The 21,553-nt window shown below is 47.5% G+C and overlaps 1 protein-coding gene across 2 annotated transcripts; it reads right to left on the bottom strand.

Moving 5' to 3' along the window:
- Positions 1 to 3,790: 3,790 nt before the first annotated feature.
- Positions 3,791 to 21,302, bottom strand: Spindoc (spindlin interactor and repressor of chromatin binding). 2 transcript variants are annotated; one of them, XM_028853691.2, is made up of 6 exons: positions 20,933 to 21,302; positions 9,481 to 9,810; positions 9,256 to 9,405; positions 8,977 to 9,102; positions 8,619 to 8,819; positions 3,791 to 4,526 (listed from the first exon to the last, which is right to left on the bottom strand). In XM_028853691.2, the coding sequence occupies exons 1-6, from the start codon at positions 21,060 to 21,062 to the stop codon at positions 4,432 to 4,434; spliced, it is 1,032 nt and encodes a 343-aa protein (XP_028709524.1). In that variant the 5' UTR covers positions 21,063 to 21,302; the 3' UTR covers positions 3,791 to 4,431. The 2 variants fall into 2 exon arrangements, with proteins under 2 accessions (XP_028709524.1, XP_028709523.1); XM_028853690.2 differs by having other exon boundaries at positions 3,792 to 4,564.
- Between the last annotated feature and the right edge of the window lie 251 nt (positions 21,303 to 21,553).

Below are 21,553 nucleotides of genomic sequence, written 5' to 3'. Positions count from 1 at the left end.
GTTGCAGGGATGTGATAATTTCCTTCAGAGAACATACAGAATGATCAAAGGGGCTTTGGTATGAGGAATTTGTTTTACCCCCCAAAAAACCACCTTTGTGTAACAATAAATACGCTTCTGAATGGCTGTTGGAGGTTTAGCCCCTGAGGCTGGACCTCCCTGCAGCTACATAGCCTGAATTACATTCTTTCTTTGATCATCTCTCAAAACACAGAACATGACACCCAGCTGATGTAGGTGAACACTGTCTCCCTAAAACACCATCTTGGGGGGAAGTTGGGTACACAGAGGAAAAGGCGGGGCTGCAGTGGGACAAAGGGCAGGAAAACCTCCTGTTGAGTGGTTTTAGCTTCTCCAGGGTGGGTCCTCCTTCCCTCTGTCGGCCTCCTATGGCTAATTACAAACCGTACTCTTTGGCAAGTTAAACCCTCCTTTCATTTATGTGTGCAGTGGTGTCCGTGATGCACAGAATAGAGAGAAGCATCACTCGCTTTCATTAGACTCCAGGCTCTGTGACTATAAAGTACTACTCAGGCGCTGGAAAGAGAGCTTATCAGGTAAGAGCACTAACTGGCTCTTCTAGAATGCCTGGGTTCAATCTCTAGCACCCACATGAGAGATTACAACTCTCTTTAACTCCAGATCTGATGTGCTCCAGTACCAACTATGCACGTGGTACAGAAACATACATGGAAACAAAACACTCATACACATAAAAAAAAAAAAAAAAAAAAAAAATCAGCCGGGCGGTGGTGGCGCACGCCTTTAATCCCAGCACTCAGGAGGCAGAGCCAGGCGGATCTCTGTGAGTTCGAGGCCAGCCTGGGCTACCAAGTGAGTTCCAGAAAAAGGCGCAAAGCTACACAGAGAAACCCTGTCTCGAAAAACCAAAAAAAAAAAAAAAAAAAAAAAAAAAAAAATCTAGCTGGGTGGCGGTGGCACATGCCTTTAATCCCAGCACACAGGAGGCAGAAGCAGGTGGATCTCTGTGAGTTTGAGGCCAGCCTGGTCTACAGAGTGAGTTCCAGGACAGGCACCAAAACTACACAGAGAAACCCTGTCTCAAAAAAACAAAACAAACAACAAAAAAAAATCTAAATTTTTTTCCCAAGATTATTTAGCAGTTGACATTTTCATCATTTAGGTGTGGCTGTTTAGAACTTAAGGGCTGGGTGGTGGCTGCAATCTCAGCAGTGGAGGCAGGAGAGCTGATGGTGCAAGTTTGAGGCCAACCTGGTCCACCTAGAGCTAAGAAATGAGTAAAGGCAGAGACAAAATAGCTTAGTGGAGGGCCTCTGGGGCCGAAAGGGGACTAGGCTGGAAATCACAGCGCTGGAGGCCCCAGAGGCTCTGACTAGGTCCTCAGTCCCACTCTCTCCATCTCCCTGGAAGCCCCTTTGCTAGCAGGGCAGCACATCCCAGTTCTGCTAACAGACACACCCACGCCCTTCATATTCTTGGTAGCATACTCTATAATAAACTTAGCAAACTACATAAAAGTTTCCTTGAGTTATGTGAGACCTCATAGCCAATTTCAAAAATTTGTGTGCATGTATGCCATGCATGCAGGTGCCCACAGAAGCCATGTTATCAGGTCCCCTTAGAGCTGGAGCCACAGGTAATTGTGAGCCACCTGACGTGGGTACTGAGAACCAAACTCAGGTCCCATGGAAGAGCAGCAAGTGCCTTTAACCACTGAGCCACCTCTCCAGCTCTACTTACTTGTTTTTAACTTCTAAAAATTACTCTTATTTATGTGTCTGTGTATGTGCACAGAGGTCAAAAGAGAACATCAGATCCCCTAGAGCTGGAGTTACAGGCAGAACGCACCATTGGATGTGGGAGAGTGGTAAATACTCTTAGCCACGAGCCAAGCCATTCCCTCTTATCCTGGTGTTTTGTTTTGTGGAAGTGTCTTCACTACACAGACCTGGATGGCCTGGAACTCTCTGTAGACCAGGCTAGTCTCTGATGCCTGTCTCTGCCTCCTGAGTACTGGAATTAAAGGTGTGTGCCACGACAGCTCTGTCTCAGTGCAGGTGCACGAGTGCCATGGTTCTTGAGTGCCAGGCACATAAAGCTCAGAGGACAACTTCCAGAAGTCTCCTTTCACTATGATTCTGGGAAGGGAAGGAACTTGGGTTGTTAGATTTGCACAGCGTGTACCATCTGACCAGCCCTCTCAAAGTCCCTCACCCTGAAGGGTCAGGGTTCTGTTTTCTTTTCACTGTTGTAACTTAACTGTTAGAATGCGCATAGTGGAGAACACCTATAATCCCAGCACTTGGGAGGATGATCATCAGTTTGAAACAGCCAGAGTATCAAAAAAAAAAAAAAAGCCAAGAACAAAAAGAAAAAAGAAATGAGTCATTGGCTATACAAGAAAAAGGTCACACAGAATGCAGACCTAGAGACCAAGATGGCATCTGATGGACATTTATTGAGCACCTATGTGCCAGGTCCTATGCAGGGCACCAGAAATATCAAGTCAACGCAATCTGGCCCCTGCCCCGGAGTTCAGTCTAGGACAAATCAGGCTCTTGTACAACAAAGGGGGCATTTCAGTCATTTTACAACAGTTTTTGATAAGTTTCCTCAATACTTTGTGATAGTCACAATGTCTTAAAAGCAAGTTGGCATAAATGTAAACAGTCACACAATTGTAGGGACAGAAACCACCTACAATCCCAACACAGCGCTGATAGTGAACATTACTGTCAGGGAGCATACAAACTGTGCCAATCTGCAGAAACACACAGACTCAGGAGTCTTGTGGTCCACCTGTTCTCATACATGGCTGAGATATTCTGGACACAAGGCACCTCTGCTTCACACCTGTCTCTTGGCCTGCCCTGGACAAGAACCCTCTACATTCTTGGGCTCCTGCTGAGAACATCCGATGGCTGAAAGGGCCAATCTCTATTAGTTCAGTATGAGATCTCACAGCACACCCTGACTCTCCCCAACTGAGGTGAGTCTTCCTTTTTTCTCCCCAAGTCTCTGTAATTTAGAAGTGGCCAAGCAGCCAGCAGTGCGGGTGACCCCACTTCACTATATACCTGCTGGGGATTCTGAACAGGACAGTGGAACCTAGGATTTGAGATAAAGCATCCTGGAAAGTTCATTTTGCCCCAAGTGCAAAAGCCTACAGATTAGGTCTGCATAGGGCTAGCTCAGGAAGTTCAAAATCTGCAGAGACCTAAGGCAGACTTGGGTTGAGGCTGGGGGCTAAGGGTGAGCTGTGTAGTAGATGGTACAGACCTATAAGAAAGTAGGGATTTGCTACCTCCTCACAGGGGACGTGTCTATGCTGGCTGGCCAGGATCAGGCCCCAGTAATTTTTTTTTTAAGAGATAGGATTTAACAGCCTTGCCTGTCCTGGAACTCACTCTGTAGACCAGGCTGGCCTCAAACTCAGAGACCCGTCTGCCTCTGCCTCCCAAGTGCTGGGATTAAAGGTGTGCACCACCACACCTGGCTCAGGCCCCAGTAATTCTTACCTCCCTGGGTGTGAGTGTCCCCAGCTCCATGGTAAACTTGCTTGGACAGAGGCCTACCAGGTAGGTCAGAAGGTCAAACACAGAAAATGTGGTAAGAGGAAGAAGTAAGGTGTCTCTCAGTTGACTGACACCAAATTAGAACAGTTCCAGAGGCCCAAGCAAGCTCTGCTCTAGGCTCACAGCTGGCTTGCCTGGAACAGGGGTCTCTGGCTCCCACTTAGGACTACCTTTCAGTTTTCCTGCCCCTCAAGCTGCTCCCTTTTCCCAATGATGGCCCAGACAGAACTTTTAATAAAAAAAAAAAAATAATTTATTGTCAACAAAGGTAATATATACAACAGGATAAAAGATGCAACAGGATGACAGGTGAGGGGTACAGGGAGCCCTCGGCAGGGATGAGGCGGTAAGAGGTAATGGAGGCCTCCTGCTGTAGGAGCCACAAGTGGGGGAGGAGAGGTGTCCCCCGAGGTAGTGGGACTCAGTTCAAACCCCATCATGACCACCTCTGCATAAGGCACTGTGCCAGGGGAGAATGGTGGGGAGCTGAGAGGAAGGAGGTGCGGGGTGGGAGGGTAGGTCAGCGAAGGATTGGGGAAGGTCTTCTCCACAGGCCCAATGCCGCATCACCCAAGAGCCTAAGCCACCTCTGCCTAACTCAGTCTTGGCCAGGCATTTCTAGTGCCCTAGCGTGACAGTGATGTCACCCCTCCTCCTTCAAGGTCTCCTGGCACCTGGTTTTAAAACTCTCCATCAGGTGGCCAAACTGGGCAGATCTGAGATTTAAGCCAAGGGGGGATACTCCCTCCCACCTTTCCTTCCTCCCACCCCTCCCCTGCCCAGGAACGTGAAAACTTACACCCCATTTCCTGCCTCTGGTTGTCCCTTAACAGTGGCACCGGATTCTGACAGAACCGTGGACCAGTCTGGGTTGTCACCTGTTCCCCCCCCCTTGGTGCCCTGGGGATGCTTGGACCAGTCCTGTAAGAGGCTGACGGCTGGTGGCTCCTCCATCCGAACACGGATAACCTGGAGATCCAGTGTCCCACGAAGCCCCGGAGGGGGAGCTGGGAAGGGATGGGAGCAGAGAGTACAGTCAGGGCCTTCCAATGGTCCCCAAAACTGCAAACCACAGACTACTAGGGTTTTTCATTTCCATAGCCCAAGAAAAAGCATAAGGCTGCCTCTTGATTGACCAGTAATGACTAGCCTCACGGCCCTTAGGCACAGGGCAAGCATTGAATGCAGCTTTCTCTTTGTGTACTTGGTATGTGGGTACATAATGCTATGATGCTGCTCCCCAACTTCTATCTTCAAGATTGCACACAGAAGTGATATAGTGGGGAATGTCTAAAGAAGTCTACCCATGGGGACTGGAGATATGGCTCAGTGGTTAAGAGCACCTGCTGCTCTTCCAGAGGACCTGGGTTCGAGTCCCAGCACCCATGTCAGGCATCTCACTTCTGTCTATAATCAAGCAGGAGGGGTGAGGATCTCACTCCCTCTTCTGGCATCCACCCCCACATACACATTGCAAACACTTATAAGACACATACACATGTCTGGATAAATAATAAAAGTTAATTATTTTTAAAAAAAAAAAGTCTACCCATGGCTCTGACCCCACGGGCTATGGGAGTAACAAGGCAGAGCACATCACACAGACAGCTGGGTTCATGTCCCGGCAGCTTTGCTCTTTAGCACTCATCCAGGCTCCACATCCCTGGAGTTGATCGGTGGCCCACACCTTTAATCCTAGCACCCAGGATGCAGAGACAGGTGGATCTCTGAGTTTGAGGCCAGCCTGGTCTACAGAGTGAGTTCCAGGACAGTCAGGTTTATGTACAGTCGGTCTAAAAAACCAAAGAAGAGCTGAGAATACAGCAAGCTCAGTGGCAGAGTGCTTGCCTGGACAACTCTAAGCTCTAGGTTCAATCCACATAGACTCATCAAACCTGGTGTGGACCATACATAATATGTTCATAATCCCAAAGTTCAAGGCCTGCCTGGGCACCTGAATGAGACTCTGTCTCACGATAAAAAGTAAACAGAGCTGGGCATCAGCTCAGTGGCAGAACACTAAGGTGAGTTGAGTGTCTTATCTGGAGTAAGCAAACATTGTTTCATATCTCCCCTGGAAAAAAGTTAAGGCAACATCAGGTCAGAGTAGTGGCAGTTGACAGAAGAGTAAACTGAGGTTTGCAGATGGACTGATGTGGGGTTGGGAAACAGCAAAGGGTAAGTGGTGGTTTGGCTACAGCAAGCCAAAGGCTGCAGTTTACTAGAGAAAAGGAAGCATCTTCTCCTGCCCTATGTAGACCAGACAGGTCACAAACTCACAGCAATCTGCCTGCTTCTGGCTCCTGAGTGCTAGGGTTATTTGGTGTTTGTTTGTTTGTTTGTTTGTTTAGATGGCATCTCCCTATATAGCACAGAATGGTCTCAAACTCACTATCCTCTTGCCTGAGCCTCACTAGTGCTGAGATCACAGTCAGCTGTCACCATCCTCTGCTGACAACTTTAATCAACCCAATAGAGGTAGTGCCTGTCTACCAGAGAGTAGAGAGTTTGGAAGAGAGAGGCCCAGCTGCAACCCCACAGATGTCATCTCCTAGATATATGGAAACAGTGCTGAATCTGGAAGTGTCATGACCACCGGGAAAAGCTTACATCCTAGAATGGGGGTGACAGATATGTGTTACCAACCGTAGGGACCAAGAATAAACAAGCAAGCAAGGGTCATGAGAAGTGCCAGGTGTGATGACATACATCCGTAATCCTGGCACTTGGGAAGAAGAGGATGAGGGTCTACAAGGCTACATAGCCTGTTTCAGGATAATTCAGAGGATGGAAATAGAGGTCTGACTACTGGCTTTACCTTTATGGCAGTCAACAGATGTTGGCAAAGAACAGACTTCAGTTTGTTATGAATAAAGTCTGAGCTCAGCAGACTCGAGACAGAGGCAGCTGAGAGTAAGATTCCACCTTGGGAATAAATGGGACATAGCTAGAGGGATGAAGGGGCCAGGAGAGGAGACACAGCAGCTTTGTGTGGGCTGATAGAGACCTGGAAGAGATGATTACCAGAGGGAGAAAACCCACTGCTCTTGCAATGGGAGAAGAGCTAATCCCTGCGAGGGGCTTCTTTGAGAGGGGAGAAGTAGACTTGGGCCTAGACACTAAAACAGAAAGAGTGGAAGGGGCTTGTGTAGCAAAGTTCTCTCAGATTGAAACATTCTATCCTGCAGGGAAGCTCCTTAATCAGCAAGGTAAACAACTCAAAATAGTTTCAGGAAGTCCCAGAAACTGATGAGATTCACTAAGCTCCACCCTGCAAGGGTAAACAATAAAAGCTGAGAGTCCTTTTCGGGAGAAGTAAAGCTGAGCTGCATAATGTACTGGCAGACAGGCAGAGCTTCAAAGAAGACTTTCAGAGGAGAGTAAGCTGCCTGAGATCAGACTACTTGCCTGGAAGAAGCAGAAACTAACCGAGCTACCTGAAAGAGGTTTAGCCCAACTCAGGCACCTGAAAAGGATATACTCCATCCAACCTGTTGAACTGCCTGGAGGCAGTACAGTGTGCTCCAGGTTCCCAGCTTTGTGAGCTGTCACCCATGCTGGGGTGGGCTTTGGTGATGCAGCTGTCTGAGTCATTTCTGCTCCTGTAAGTGATCCCTCATCCATATTCCTGTAAGTGATCCCTCATCCATATTCCTGTAAGTGATCCCTCATCCATATTCCTGTAAGTGATCCCTCATCCATATTCCTGTAAGTGATCCCTCATCCATATTCCTGTAAGTGATCCCTCATTCATATTCCTGTAAGTAACCCAATACACTCACTGGACTTGGGTGGTCTCATATTTTGGTCTGCAGTTGGTTCCCTAACCGGGTCAACAGATGTATGTGACTTACAACTCCCCGAGAGCAGTTTTGTCACACAGCAGGGCTGGGTACCAAGCCTGCAGGTGGATGTCTGAGTGCGCCTGGGGGAAGCACAACAAGCTACAGCCTGCTGGGAGCCACTGAACCTGCTGACCTGAGTTCAATCTCAGGACCCACAGTGGAAGGAGACTGATTCCTGCAGGCTGTCCTCTGACCTCCCTTGTATACCCTGGCACGTGCCCTCCCATAAGTAAGTAAAATAAACATTTTTAAAAAGCTTTAAAAAAAAAAAAAAAAAAAAAAAAAGAGGAAGAAAGCAAGCTAAGGGGCGGGGGGGAGAAAGACCAGGAGTTCAATGCCAACCTTGGCTAAGTAGTTTGAGGCCAGCCTGGGCCATAGAAGACCCTGTTTCAAAAAAAACAAAACAAACAAACAAACAAAACCAAAAAGCCAGGCATCATACGTTTTTGGGTTTTGGCTTTTGAAGATAGGTTTTCACTCTGTAACCTAGGCTGACCTCCAACCTGTAGCAATCCTCCTTGTTAAGTCTCAAACTCCAAGTGAACCTGGTCACCAGGTTCTCCCAGTATCCCCCAGTCCCTACCTGTTACAGGGTATGGGTGGCATACCCCACCCTCTACCCCTTTCACCTTCTACTCTTTGGCTGCCACACCTGGTTCCCCTCTCTCCTCTCCCTATTATCTACAATAAACTTCATCTGCCACCATACCTAGGAGCAGTCATGTCCTTCCTTTTATTTTATTTTTTCATTCACTCCTGTCTCAGACTTCCAAGTGTTGGATCATGCTTGGCTTATGTGGTATTTTTATAAGGACCAAATGAATTACATACCAAAGTTTCTCAGTCAGTGGCACAGGTTACAAACAAGCTGTCAGCAGGAGCTCACTAAGACTATTGGACTATGGAGCATCTGATCTTCTACACCTGTCTATGTATGGTCCCCCACACCTGTTTAAATGGCTGAGTACCGCACGTGGGCCCCTGCACCACCAGTGTGAAGTGAGTTCTTCCAGGGGTCCAGCTGGAAGCAGCCTCATGGATGAAGTTGAGCACCAAGCTTTGAGAGGCCCAGCACAACCTAATGACCACCTCTGGAGCTGCTCAGCCCAGGGGCCAGCTTCCTCAGCATTCCAATCCCCGTCACTGGCCGTCTCCACCCTGGGCTCTGGCTGTGATCAGGGACTCAGCTTCCCGACAGCCCCTCCGGAGGGCTCACCTGGAGAGGGGTTTTCTGGCCGAGGCAGGCCCTCCGCTGCTGCTTTGCCGTCTTTAGAGGAGTCCTTACTGTCCGTGGTCCTGAGCTGCGTGTGGGAGAAGAGCTGGAGGACAAAGCCAGGAGGGAAGCTGCCGTCAGTGAAATGTCGGACTTCGGCTGGTGCTGCAAACGTCTCTGTGGGTGACTCAGGAGATGGGGGGTCTGGAAGAAGGCCATGAAGAACTGTGAGTAGAAGAGGCCAGAACCCGAAGGCTAAAGCCTTAAGCTTCAGCTGAGCTGCACGCAGGTGCCCTCTGCCTGTCCACTTCCTCATGGACTTTGTGCTACAGCCAGGCCCAGCACCCCGAGATGCTCTCACCTGGGTCAGGGTCCAGGTTTTTGGTCATATGCCTGCTTCTCTTCTTTCTAACAGGCTCCTCCTCAGGGGACTCCTTCCATCTCTGGCCACGGGCCTTTTTATTTCCTGGCTCTGTGACAGGGGCAACTGCAAAAGGAAAAGACCTTAGCACGTCCAGGCCACTGTGCCTGAGCTCTTCAAACCTCAGACTCCTGAGCACACCTGCCCACCCCAGCCCTAGCAACCACCCCAGCCCTAGCAACGCGTCTCCCACTGCCCTCAGCTCCTCTGTTGACTGACCAGGCAACTCAAGGGGGCGAAGTCCTCTGGGCCGGAGCCTCTTAGGGAGGGATGGGTTGTCCTCGGAATCCAAGAGGACCACGATCTCTGCTGGCATCCTGGCAGGGTCCGGGTTGGAGTTGGGGTCTGGCTGGCCATCCTGGCCTGACTCTGAGGGGGCAAAAGCCCACTGAGCTCCAGGGCCCCTACAGGCCCCACTTTTCCCTCAGCCCTCACCCTCACTACCTAGGCCAGGCAGAGATGGCTGGTCAGCTTGAATGTCTTGCAGAAGGGCTACCCCTTCACTCCAGGCTTCCAAGATGTTGCTCTTCTCAGAGGGGCTCAGGTCCAGGGTATGGGGATGCTGCTCCAGGATGTGTGTGCGAGCAGTATCTGCTGATGGGGACCGGATCTCAGCCCCACACACCATGCACAGCGCCCGTCCACTGCCTCCTGGGCTGTTCCCCACCAGGAACTCCTGCTCCCATGACACTTGCTGCTTGGGTTCCTCACAGCTTTCGACACCTGCTTCCAGCAGGTTGGGCCTAGGTGGTGGCGTCTTTTCCTGTTGGGTTACTGTAGAAAGGGGAAAGTGCTGTGAAGAGGCCAGGGTTGGTGATGCTCAGAACACATTTGTGTGGGGCGAGTGAGGGGTTCCTGTGCAATGCTCCACCTCCCCACTAGAGTCTAACAGACCAGTAATAAGACACACAGCCAGGATGCCCGCCCAGCATTGCATCTTCACCTTTAAATCTAGTCGTTAGTCCCACTCTATATGTTTCTGGGGCTACTGGGTACCCTATGTCTGTCTTGACCTCCCTGATTATCTGGCAGATATCATTCCAGTGAGGCTTCTAGATTTCCTCACCCAATAGTCAACTGTACCCATATCTGATTTGTAGGCACAATACACAGTTCATTCTCAAACAGTCCAAGCTGAACTCAACTTTACTATGTAGCTGAAGGTAATTTTTAACTCCTGATCTTCTTGCTTCTAGCTCCTGAGTGCAGCATGTGCCATCATGCCTGGTATTTGAGGTGTCAGGGACCAAACCTAGGGCTTCACGTATGCTAGGCAAGCATTCTACCCAGAGATATAGCTCTAGCCATCTCCCTTTAAATTGTTAATTCGTGTATGTATGATAGGGGGCACATGTACTAAGGAGTACATGTGGAGGCCAGAGGACAACCCTGTGAAATAAAGTTCTATTCTTCCACCTTTACATGGACTCTAGCAACAGAACTCAGGGTCATGCTGAATTACCCAGGCTGGCCTTGAACATGCAATTCTCCTATCTCAGCCTCCTGAATAGGTAGTATGGGGTTTCACTACCAGATTCGGCTTTTTAGTTGTCCTAGTTTGCTTTTTGTTTTCTGTTACGATAAACACCAAGACCAAAGCAACTTGCAGAAGAAAAGGGTTACACATTATGGTCTATCGTGAACAAAGCCAAAGTGGGAAGGATTTAAGGTAGGAGTCTGGAAGAGGAACGTTGCTTGAAAACTTCCTTCCTCAGCCAGGTGGTGGTGGTACATGTCTTTTTTTTTTTTTTTTTTCCTCGAGACAGGGTTTCTCTGTGTAGCTTTGCGCCTTTCCTGGAGCTCACTTGGTAGCCCAGGCTGGCCTCGAACTCACAGCGATCCGCCTGGCTCTGCCTCCCGAGTGCTGGGATTAAAGGCGTGCGCCACCAACGCCCGGCCTGGTACATGCCTTTAATCCCAGCACCTGGGAGGCAGAGGCAGGCAGGATGGCCAGGGCTACACAGAAAAACACTGTCTTGAAAATCCAAAAAACAAGCAAGCAAGCAGACAAGCAAGCCCGCCCCCTCTCTAGCCTGTTCAGCCTGTTTTCTTATATGGCCCAGGGCTACAAGCCTAGGGATGGTGCCACACATGGTGGGCTGGGCCCTCCCTCCTGCTGTGGATGGCTGATTGATAAATAAAACACTGATCGGCCAGTAGCCAGGCAGGAAGTATAGGCGGGACTAGCAGAGAGGAGAATTCTGGGAACAGGAAGGCTGGGGCAGAGGAGAGGCTGCCAGCGGCCGCCATGAGAAGATGTTAAGATACCAGTAAGCCATGAGCCACGTGGCAACTCAAAGACTAATAGAAATGGGTTAATTTAAGATATAAAAACAGTTAGCAAGAAGCCTGCCATGGCCATACAGTTTGTAAGCAATATAAGTTTCTGTGTCTTTACTTGGTTGGGTCTGAGTGGCCATGGGACTGGCGGGTGAGAGAGATTTGTCCTGACTGTGGGCCAGACAGAAAAACTCTAACTACACCCTCCCACATCAATCAAGACAATTTCTAAGAGACATTGCCCACAAGCCAGTCTGAAGAAAGCAATTCTTCAGCTGAGGTTCCCTTTTCCAAGGTGACTCTAAAAACTGTGTCAAGTTAAGAATAAAAACCAGTTAAATTCACCCCTTCATGTCTTCAATATCAGTACCATATGGGAGATGAGTTTACACACTGCCATGTTCAGTTTCCAGATTGAGATGCAGCCTTTGCCCTCTCTGGACCATCAGATTTTGTGTGCTGACCCTGAGGAAATACTTCTCTGAAAATTTTATCACAATAATGCCATGCTTTTATTAATTATTGCTGATTTTTTTCAGCACCAGGTAACCAACGCCCATTGTTCCAGTAAAACCTAGGTTTCATTTGAAGATTCTTAAAATCGAAATATATCACACAAACTACCCTGATAAGAGTCTATTTCCTGCTAAGCAATAGTGGCACATATTTAAATCCCAGCACTCAGGAAGTAGAGGCAGGTGGATCTCTGAGTTCAAAGCCAGCCTGATCTATGGAGTAAGTTACAGGACAGCCAAAACTACAGAGAAACCCTGTTTCAGAAAAACCAAAAAGTCTTTACTTTCCCTGAAACTTCAAAAGCCACCCAAACCTTGATCAGCTGCATTTCTCTCAATTTCCTGCACCAAAACAGGGTTTCCTTGAAAAGCCCTGGAATAATCCTTTGTACACTGTGATTATGTATTACTCTCATTGGTTAATAAAGAACTGGCTGGCCAGTAACCAGGCAGGAAGTATGGCAGAAAAACCAAACTAAGGATGCTGGGATGAAAAAAAGCCAGGAGTCTGAGCAGACAAAGAGTGAAGGACATGCCATAATGAAAAAAGGTATCAAGCCATGTGGCAAAGCATAGATAAGAAATATGGGTTAACTTAAAATGTAAAAGTTAGCTAGTAACAAGCCTGAGCTATTGGCCAGTCATTTAATATTAAGCCTCAGTTTGTTGATTTGGGAGCTGCTGGTGGGATAGAAACTTCTGCCTACAAATGGTATTCCAACATGGGGCTGGATTTTCACATAAGACCCGAGAAAGCTTAAAAAAAAGGTTTCAAACACACAAAAAACTGAGTCAAGTGCAGCTTTCTTGGTAACTACTTTTTATCGGTAAGCTCTGTTTTCTAGTGGCAAGCAGAGGCAAGGCTCCTTTAAGAGACAGCTTCTTGGCTCAGTGTTAGCAGCAAATACAGGTGTGAAAGAGGCACTGCCACCAAACACTTAAATGGGGTGTATGAGCAGTGGGTGATGCACTACTTGGTGACAGCGTGGACCCAAAAACTCCCTAGAGTGGGGGGCAGTCAATGTGGCTCTTGCACCAATACCTCCACCATGAAGTTTGGCTATCAGGGAACCAAGCAGGGTGGACCAGCCACCAAAACAGAGGTGGAGGTCCTAGCCACGCTGCTTAGCAGTTTAAAGGCTCATGTGGTCAGAAAAAGATTACAGATATGGATGGAAAAAAATCTCTAAAATGGGTTATAGTGTATTTAAAAATATACATAGGCTTTAGAAAAAAAGAGAAAGTATAGATAATCATAAAAATGAAATATAGTCTTAAAAGCTGGAGAGATGGCTCAGCGGTTAAGAGTATTGACTGGCTGGGCGGTAGTGGCACACGCCTTTAATCCTAGCACTTGGGAGGCAGCGGCAGGCTTTGTGAGTTCGAGGCCAGCCTGGGCTACCAAGTGAGTTCCAGGAAAGGCGCAAAGCTACACAGAGAAACCCTGTCTCGAAAAACAAAACAAAACAAAACAAAACAAAAAGAGTATTGACTGCTCTTCTAAAGGTCCTGAGTTCAATATCCAGCAACTACATGGTGGCTCACAACCATCTGTAATGAGATCAGGTGCCCTCTTCTGGCCTGCAGACATATATGCAGGCAGAACACTGTATACATAATAAATAAATCTTAAAAAAAAAAAAAGAAAAAAGCCACATAAAGATGAGAAATACACAGAGAGTCTGGATCCTGTATGCTATTGTGCTGTCTTTAAATTTTTTGGCTGCTAAGAGACACTGAATATATAAAAACTGCTAGATTGAACCAACCTATATATTTAAAAAATATCTTGAGTTCAAAAGTCAAGTCAAAAGATGTTGCTTTGGGGGAGAAGACTCTTTGAAAGTTCTGACTACAGACATAAAGAAATAAATCTACAAAAACTACAAACAGGGGGCTGGAGAGATGGCTCAGAGGTTAAGAGCACTGGATATTCTTCCAGAGGTCCTGAGTTCAATTCCCATCAACCACGTGGTGGCTCACAACCATCTGTAATGAGATCAGGTGCCCTCTTCTGGCCTATAGGCATACATACAGGCAGAACTCAGTATAAATCATAAATATTAAACAAACAAACAAACAAACAACCACAAAACATGTAGCATACATTTTACCTGTTTAAATATAAAACAAAAAATCATCTTTGGCTAACTTGTGTACAATACACATTCTGTACCCGTATTAATAAAAAAAAAAATGTATGCTACCTTTAAAAGTTTATGTATTTTCAGAACAAGGAGACCAGACACCAATGAAAACAGATGGCCCAAGTGATCCACCATCTGAAAAATGCATCTTTTACAGTCTCCTCAAAAATTCTACATTCAAAACAGATTCAAAGCTGCGGGCCAAGATGGTCCAGCCTCTCAAACTACTCCAGCTAAAACCCAATAATTATACTGGTTTTATCAAGGTTCCCCCCCCAAACCCACAAACAACAGAAAGTAGTCTACAGAATGCTTACATTCCCAAAATATTGGTTATGGATGTTTGTTATCATTTAAGGGAGGGTTGGTTACAAATTGTTATTGGTCATAGTCAAAAAACAAAACACAAAAAAGGCTAAACAGTCGGGCGGTGGTGGCGCACGCCTTTAATCCCAGCACTCGGGAGGCAGAGCAGGCGGATCTCTGTGAGTTCGAGGCCAGCCTGGGCTACCAAGTGAGTTCCAGGAAAGGCCAAAGCTACACAGAGAAACCCTGTCTCAAAAAAAAAAAAAAACCAAAAAAAAAAAAAAAAAAAAAAAAAAAAAAGGCTAAACAAAGAAGTTAAATTCAAAGATCTCTTTCTAGGGAGAAAAAAAAAGACTCTGATATAGGAAGGACAGGAAAAAAGGGTAGATTATTGACTCTAATCCAAAACACAGCTGTTAATCTAAAATATTTTAAATTGATATGGATTTTGGTTTATTGACACAAATTTAAATTTATTTTAGCTATACTATATGTATGCTTCTACTCTTATTTGGGGTATTTATTTATGCAACTCCTTTAAAAATGTAATGCGTATGCCAGGTGGTGGTGGCACACAGCTTTAATCCCAGCACTCGGGAGGCAGAGATAGGCAGATCTCTGTGAGTTCGAGGTCATCCTGGTCTACATATTTTGAGTTCCAGGCCAGGCTCCAAAGCTATAGAGAAACCCTGTCTCAAAAAAAAAAAGTAAGGTATTATTAAAAATACAGTTTAATATCATCTATAATAGTCAAATTTATAGTCATGTTAGGAATGTTTTCAAGGTCACACACAGATATATTTAGATAGACACATGGTCTTCAAACACTTCAAAGACCTACATATTAATATGTTTAATAACCTAAGGCTTTTCATAACAGTGACACAGGTCTGCTCCCAGCAGCACCAATCTACTTCAGAGAAGATGATGGGCATTGAAGAAACTCCGTATGGAGTTTGTTTTCCTTATGGTAAAAGCTGGCCATTTGGGCCAAGAAACTGCCCTTGCCTCAACTGCTGACAGTTATTGTCCAAACTAGACCAGCAGGATGAAAAAGAAAGCAACTGCCAAACTTTGCCAAGACAAGGTAGTCGAGTCCCTCAAAATTCCCTGCTTCTCAAAAATGTTAGATATACCAGGCCTGTAGGCTAAAGTTGGATACCCCAACATTACAGAACCACTTAGGGTAACTGTGCAGGCAGTCTGATGTCCCTGTCATTAGGTAACATTTGCTCCTTCTGGGGTCTTTGACAGAGTTGAAGATTAGATAATCATAGTTAAAAGTTTCCCTTAGTTACAATAAAAGGTAAATTAGGCATAAAACTTTAGAGTCACAAAGAGAAGTTATATAGAGTATTTTCTCTAAATTTAGCAAATACAAATGGACTCAATATTGTAACTGTAATTTTTTATTTTTTAAAGATTTATTTATTTATTATGTATACAATGTTCTGCCTGCATGTATGTCTGCAGGCCAGAAGAGGGCACTAGATCTCATTACAGAAGGTTGTGAGCCACCATGTGGTTGCTGGGAATTGAACTCAGGACCTCTGGAAGAGCAGTCAGTGCTCTTAACCCCTGAGCGATCTCTTCAGCCCCTGTAACTGTAATTCTTAATAACTGTTTTGTTATAGTTTTACTATGTTAAGGTCAAAACCTTTTTTAATTAGACAAAAAGGGGGATATGCTGTGGAACAATTCTTCTGTACACTGTAAATATATATTACTCTCATTGGTTAATAAAAGAACTGACTGGCCAGTAGCCAGGCAGGAAGTATAGGCAGGACAACCAAACTAAGGATGCTGGGATGAAGGGTGGAGTCAGAGGAGTCATGAGCAGACAGAGAGAGAAGACTGACATGCCATAATGAAAAAAAAAAATGTACCAAGCCACATGGCAAAGCATAGATAAAAAATATGGGTTAATTGAAAATATAAGAGTTAGCTAGTAACAAGCCTGAAATATTGGCCAAGCATTTATAATTAATATTAAGCCTCAGTATGTTTATTTGGAGAAACTCCCACCTCCACTAGAACTCAAGAGATTGGCCTGCCTCTTCTTCCCAAATGTCCTGCACCACCACGCCTAGCTTCTCTCAAATTCTTATCCTTTAAGCTCCTGCTACAGCTCATTAAACTCTGAGCACTTCCTAGCCAAGTTCCAAATGGTCAGGTTCACCACAGCAACATCCTACTTTCCTAGTACCAATTTCTGTCCAAGTTTGGTTTCTGTTGCTGCGATAAACATCACACCAAAAGCAACTAGGGGAATATGCTGGCTAGTTTTATTTATGCCAACTTGACACAAGCTGGAGTTATTAGAGGAAGCCTCAATTGAGAAAATGCTTCCCACAAGCTGTACAGGCAAGCCTGTAGAGCATTTTCTTAATTCGTGATTGATGTGGAAGGGTCCAGTGCTTGTGAGTGGAGCTATCTCTGGGTTGGTGGTCCTGGGTTCTATAAAAAAGCATGAATAAGCCACGGAAGAGCAAGCCAGTAAACAGCACCCTCCTCCAGGTTCCTGCCCTGCAATGGGCTCCTGCCCTCACCACTTTTCATAATGAACTGTTAAACAGAATGTGAGTGAAATAAACCCTCCCCTCCCCAAGTTGCTTTTGGTCATGGTCATCACAGCAGTAATAACCCTAACTAAGAAAGGGAGGAAAGAGTTTACTTAAAGGTTATAGACCATTATCCAGGGATGCCGAGGCAGGAGCTTGAAGGAGAAACCAAAGAAAAGCGACTTACTGGCTTACTCCCAGGCTCCTTCAGCTACCTTTCTTACACAGCCCAGGCTTACCTATATCAATCAGCAATCAAATAAATGCTCTACAGATAGGCCTATAGGCTAATCTGATGGAGGCAACTCAATTGCGATTCCCTCTTTCCAGATGGCAACAGGATTAATCACAATAATATATATTCTTTTGAGGGTGAGGATACTAAATTTGATCATCTTACTGTTACCAAAAGAACTGGTATGCAGGGAATGGATGCCCTGCCTGTTCCTCTACAAGTTGAGGCCTCTCCCAAAGGTCAACCTCTTTCCCTGTCTCTCACAACCAGCCTTCCTTTGTTCCAGGGTGCTCCTGAAGTATTTGCAATGAAGGTCATGCCCCCTTTGGCTTGGATTATCGGCTCTCTATATTTAAGAACTAAAAGCTCCCACAGAGCAGAAACTCTCAGTTCAGCATCAGCCTGGTACTCTTCTGAAAAGTGCCTATGATCCCTGAGTACCATAACCCTCTCTCTACCAACTGGGACTCCTTCATACCTGGGGCTTTAGGAAGAGATAGCATCTAGAACAGTTTACGTCCCAGAACCTTTCTCCCATATGACAGGTCCCCAAGTTTCAACTGGCCTAAACCAGGTCTCGTGAGGTCACCAACCCAGACAGTAATTCTTCCAGTCAGTCAGTCACCTTTCCCATCTTGACTTTTACAGGCATTCAGGGAACCTGTCCTGCTTGGTTCTCTTAACTTGCCTGTTCCTCCTCCTGTCACTCTGAAAACTATTTTCAACTTCCTGCAGGAGCTGCAACCTACCAGCTGACCATGCCACTCTCCTCTGCCTTGTTTCCTCCAGAGCACAGCACAGCACCAGCTCTGGAGAGATTTCCGTTTTGTGTCTAAACCTTAAGCACAACAAGGGACTGACTGGCCTCCTCCTTCAGGTAATTCTCACCTGTTGCCTGCAGACAACTCCTGATTTTATTTATTTCAGTGGTATTAGGGACTGACTGTAGGGTTGCATAATTGTTATTTAGCAAGTGTGCTACCAATGAGCTCTATCTCTAGGTAATTTTTTTTTTTTTTTTTTTTTACTTTTTGAGATAAGATCTACTGTCCAGGATGGCCGAGAATTTGTGATACTCATGCATCAGCCTTCTGAGTAGCTCAGATTACAAGCCTGATCATCAGGCAGGCCTGGCAACTCTTATGTATACCCCTGGCAAGGCACTCACAAAAACTCTAGGTGTAGATATCCAAATGCTTAGCTAATCACTCTGCTAGAGCCTGTAAGAGACACTGTGAATTTAACCATATTCAAAGACCTATCCCAATCTTCCAACAAGTCTACACCTCAGCCCTGTCTGTCTCAGTAAACTGGTAGATAATCCTTCCACTTTCAAAGAACAAAACTGTGGTGGTTTGAAGAGAATGGTCCAAAAGACTCATGGATATGAATGCTTGGTCCGCAGTTAGTGGAACTGTTTGGTAAAGACTAGGAGGTGTGGTGTTGCTAGAGATTGTGGATCACTGGGGGCGGGACTTTGAGGTTTCAAATGCCCCACGCCATTCCCAGTTAGTACATATGCTCTTTCTCTCTGCCTCTCTCAGTCAGCTCCTGTAGTCTCTCTGCCTTGTGCTTGTGGATCAGATGCAAGCTCTCAGCTACTGCCCCAGCACCATGCTTGCCCACCTGCAGCCGTTGTGATGGTCATGGACTCTAAGTTCCCAATTAAGTTTATCCCCCCACCCCGAGACAGCTTTCCTGTGTAACCCTGGCTATCTGGAACTCCTCATATCATAGACCAGGCTAGCCTTAAATTCAGAGCTCTACCAGCCTGTCCTCTGCCTCCCAAGTGCTGGGATTAAAGGTATATGCCAACAAAGCCCACAGACAAGTTGCTCTGGTTTATTTTTTTTTTAAAACACTCTCAAAAAACAAAACAAAAACAAAGAAACAGAGTCTCACGATAGCTCTGGTTGGCCTATACAACTCACTAGGTAGACTAGGATGACCTGAAACTCAGCAGTCTGCCTGCCTCTGCCTCCTGAGTGATAGAATTAAAGGTGTGCACACCACCACACTGAGTCCCAAACAACAAAACTTTGAACTCATCCATTTTCTCATATCCCAGATCTTTTTTTTTTTTTTTTTTTTTTTTTTTTTGGTTTTACGAGAGACAGGGTTTCTCTATGTAGCTTTACGCCTTTCCTGGAACTCACTTGGTAGCCCAGGCTGGCCTCGAACTCACAGAGATCCGCCTGCCTCTGCCTCCCAGGTGCTGGGATTAAAGGCGTGGGCCACCACTGCCCGGCTCCTTCTGTTCTTTTTTGTTATTATTTTTGTTTTTCAAGACAGGGTTTCTCTGTGTAGTGCTGGGATTAAAGGCATGTGTCACCACTGCCTGGTTTAGAAACAAAATTCTTACTACACCCCCACTTCTCTATTCATGTTCCCTAAAAAACTGATTGCTAGGCCAGGGAAATGGCTGGATTGATAAAAGTTCTTGCTGCCAAACCCGATGAGCCAAATTCAATCCCACATGGTGGAAGAATTGACTCTCAAAAGTTGTCCAGACATCTTCATGATGCATACTGTGACACACACACCAAGTTAAATAGAACTCATTGCCACTTAACACACTATAGTTCAATTTACCTATTGGGATTTATGTTCAAGAGCAGGGCTTCATTTACCCTGTTCAGCACCGTTACCGTATCTCCACTCCCCACCCCCCTCCCACACGTGCGCGCCTGAAACAATGCTTGGCATATTAGTTGCCCAATAAATAAATACAGTTGAATGAATGAACCTCTGTAGATGTCTGTTTCCTTCTAACAGTGATGAGGCCACCTTGGCAGGGAGTCTGAGTGGATTAAGTGTGAGCCTTTGACAATAGCAGAGCAAGCGCTCCATAAACCAGCACAAGCAGAAAATAACCTGTGTGATGCAAACACTGGGAGGAATGTGGCCTTTAGTTCTCGAATTTTCTAACCCTCCCATCTCCAACAGGGAGGAGAGCAGAATTCCTTAAATTCAAGAAGCACAACGACCGACTTAGTTCTCTTTTGGGTACTGTCTTGCTAAAGGGAAACCCGTATTCCACCATAAGGAAATATTTGCATTTTCATGACTAATAGTCTTCCACAAAGGTAGCTCTTTGTTTTCTCCTTTGGACCAAAGAAGCAGAGGAAGAGAAAGGGGGAAGGGGAGGGGAGAGCAAGTTATTTCCAGATTGTCTCTCAAATACCTCCTTTGGTGAATAATCTCCATATAGATGGCTTAGGTCTCCCCCCACCCCCCAGCAAGTCCCGCTTTTCTCAAACTGGGTGCTGCTTGTAGTTCCATTCAACGCCCGGGTTCTAGAACTGACACCTGTGGCTCCTGCAAGAGAAGGTCTGGGGATGAGGAGGACTGTTTCTACATGGCAGGGCTCTTAAAATTCTCCTCTGGGGAGGTTACCAGCCGCGCTAGCCTTTGCCCCCGTTATCGCTGCGGCGACCAGCCTGGGGCCTAGAGGCCTGGTCGCCCCTCGGCCTAGGACAGTCAGGCCGAAACGGGGAGATGGCGGCGTAGCACAATCCACGGTCCTGGGAATCTAGCCTTTACGCTGGGCCCGAGGGGGCCCAGGGAACCGGAAGACCCGAAGCGCTCGTTCGGTGAGGATGGAAGTCTCCAGACCCTGAAGGGGGAGGGGAGGAGGAGGGAGGGGGCTCCGGGAGGCCTGGGATTCCAAACCCGAGTGGGGGAGGAGCGAAGGCGCGCGCTCGCCGTGGACCCGACCGGGAAGGGCCCGCCGGGGCTGCAACGCTGGCCTTGGACCGCGCCCGGGGACCAGGGACCAGGGACCGGGGACCGGGAACCGGGGTCCGAGCCCCTGGCCGCCATGCGGAAGTGAGGTTTTCCCCCCGCCCTTACCTCGGAGCATCGGCTCAGGCCGCGGGATCACGGCAACCACCACGGCCTCCTCGTCGTCCTCCCCTTCCTCACACTTCAGCGTCACCTCGAAGCAGTCCAGCGCCGCGGCGCCCTCTGCTCTCAGTGCCATGGCGAGGCGGAGACGGCGACCCGATAGCGGAGGACCGGCGCGCAGGCCTCGGCGCGCCGCCACTGGCGGCCGCCTCCCGCCCCGGACCACGCAGGGCCCGCGGACCGTCTAGCTCACCCGCTTCCCGCCCGGCCGCCCGGCCGCCCGCCCGGCTGCCCGGCCAGCCACGGGCTTCACAGCGTCACGACCCCAAGCGGGGAGGGCTCGATCCGGGGCCCCCCCGACCCGCCGCTCCCTTTTATGGAGGCTCATTGTCAGCGTCCGTCCGGCAGCCCCGCCTCCTGGCCCGGCTGGCCAATCACGTGAGGGCTTTCCCCCAGCTCCGCCCCAGGCACGCGTCTGGGCCAGAACCCGGGGCAGCACCGAGTCGGTGGCTGCTTTACGCAGCGAAGAGGCCCGGAGTCGCCCTTGGGAGGGGCGCCGCAGCTTTGGGGACTCAGCAGGGCAGCCCCACCTGCCGCTGGCGGAGTGGGCGCTGCCGGGCGGCTCGA

Source organism: Peromyscus leucopus, chromosome 1 (assembly GCF_004664715.2).
Source record: "Peromyscus leucopus breed LL Stock chromosome 1, UCI_PerLeu_2.1, whole genome shotgun sequence".
NCBI classification, from domain to species: Eukaryota; Metazoa; Chordata; class Mammalia; order Rodentia; family Cricetidae; genus Peromyscus; species Peromyscus leucopus.
Note: the sequence above shows the minus strand (reverse complement) of the source record. Positions and strands in the feature narration are given on the sequence as shown.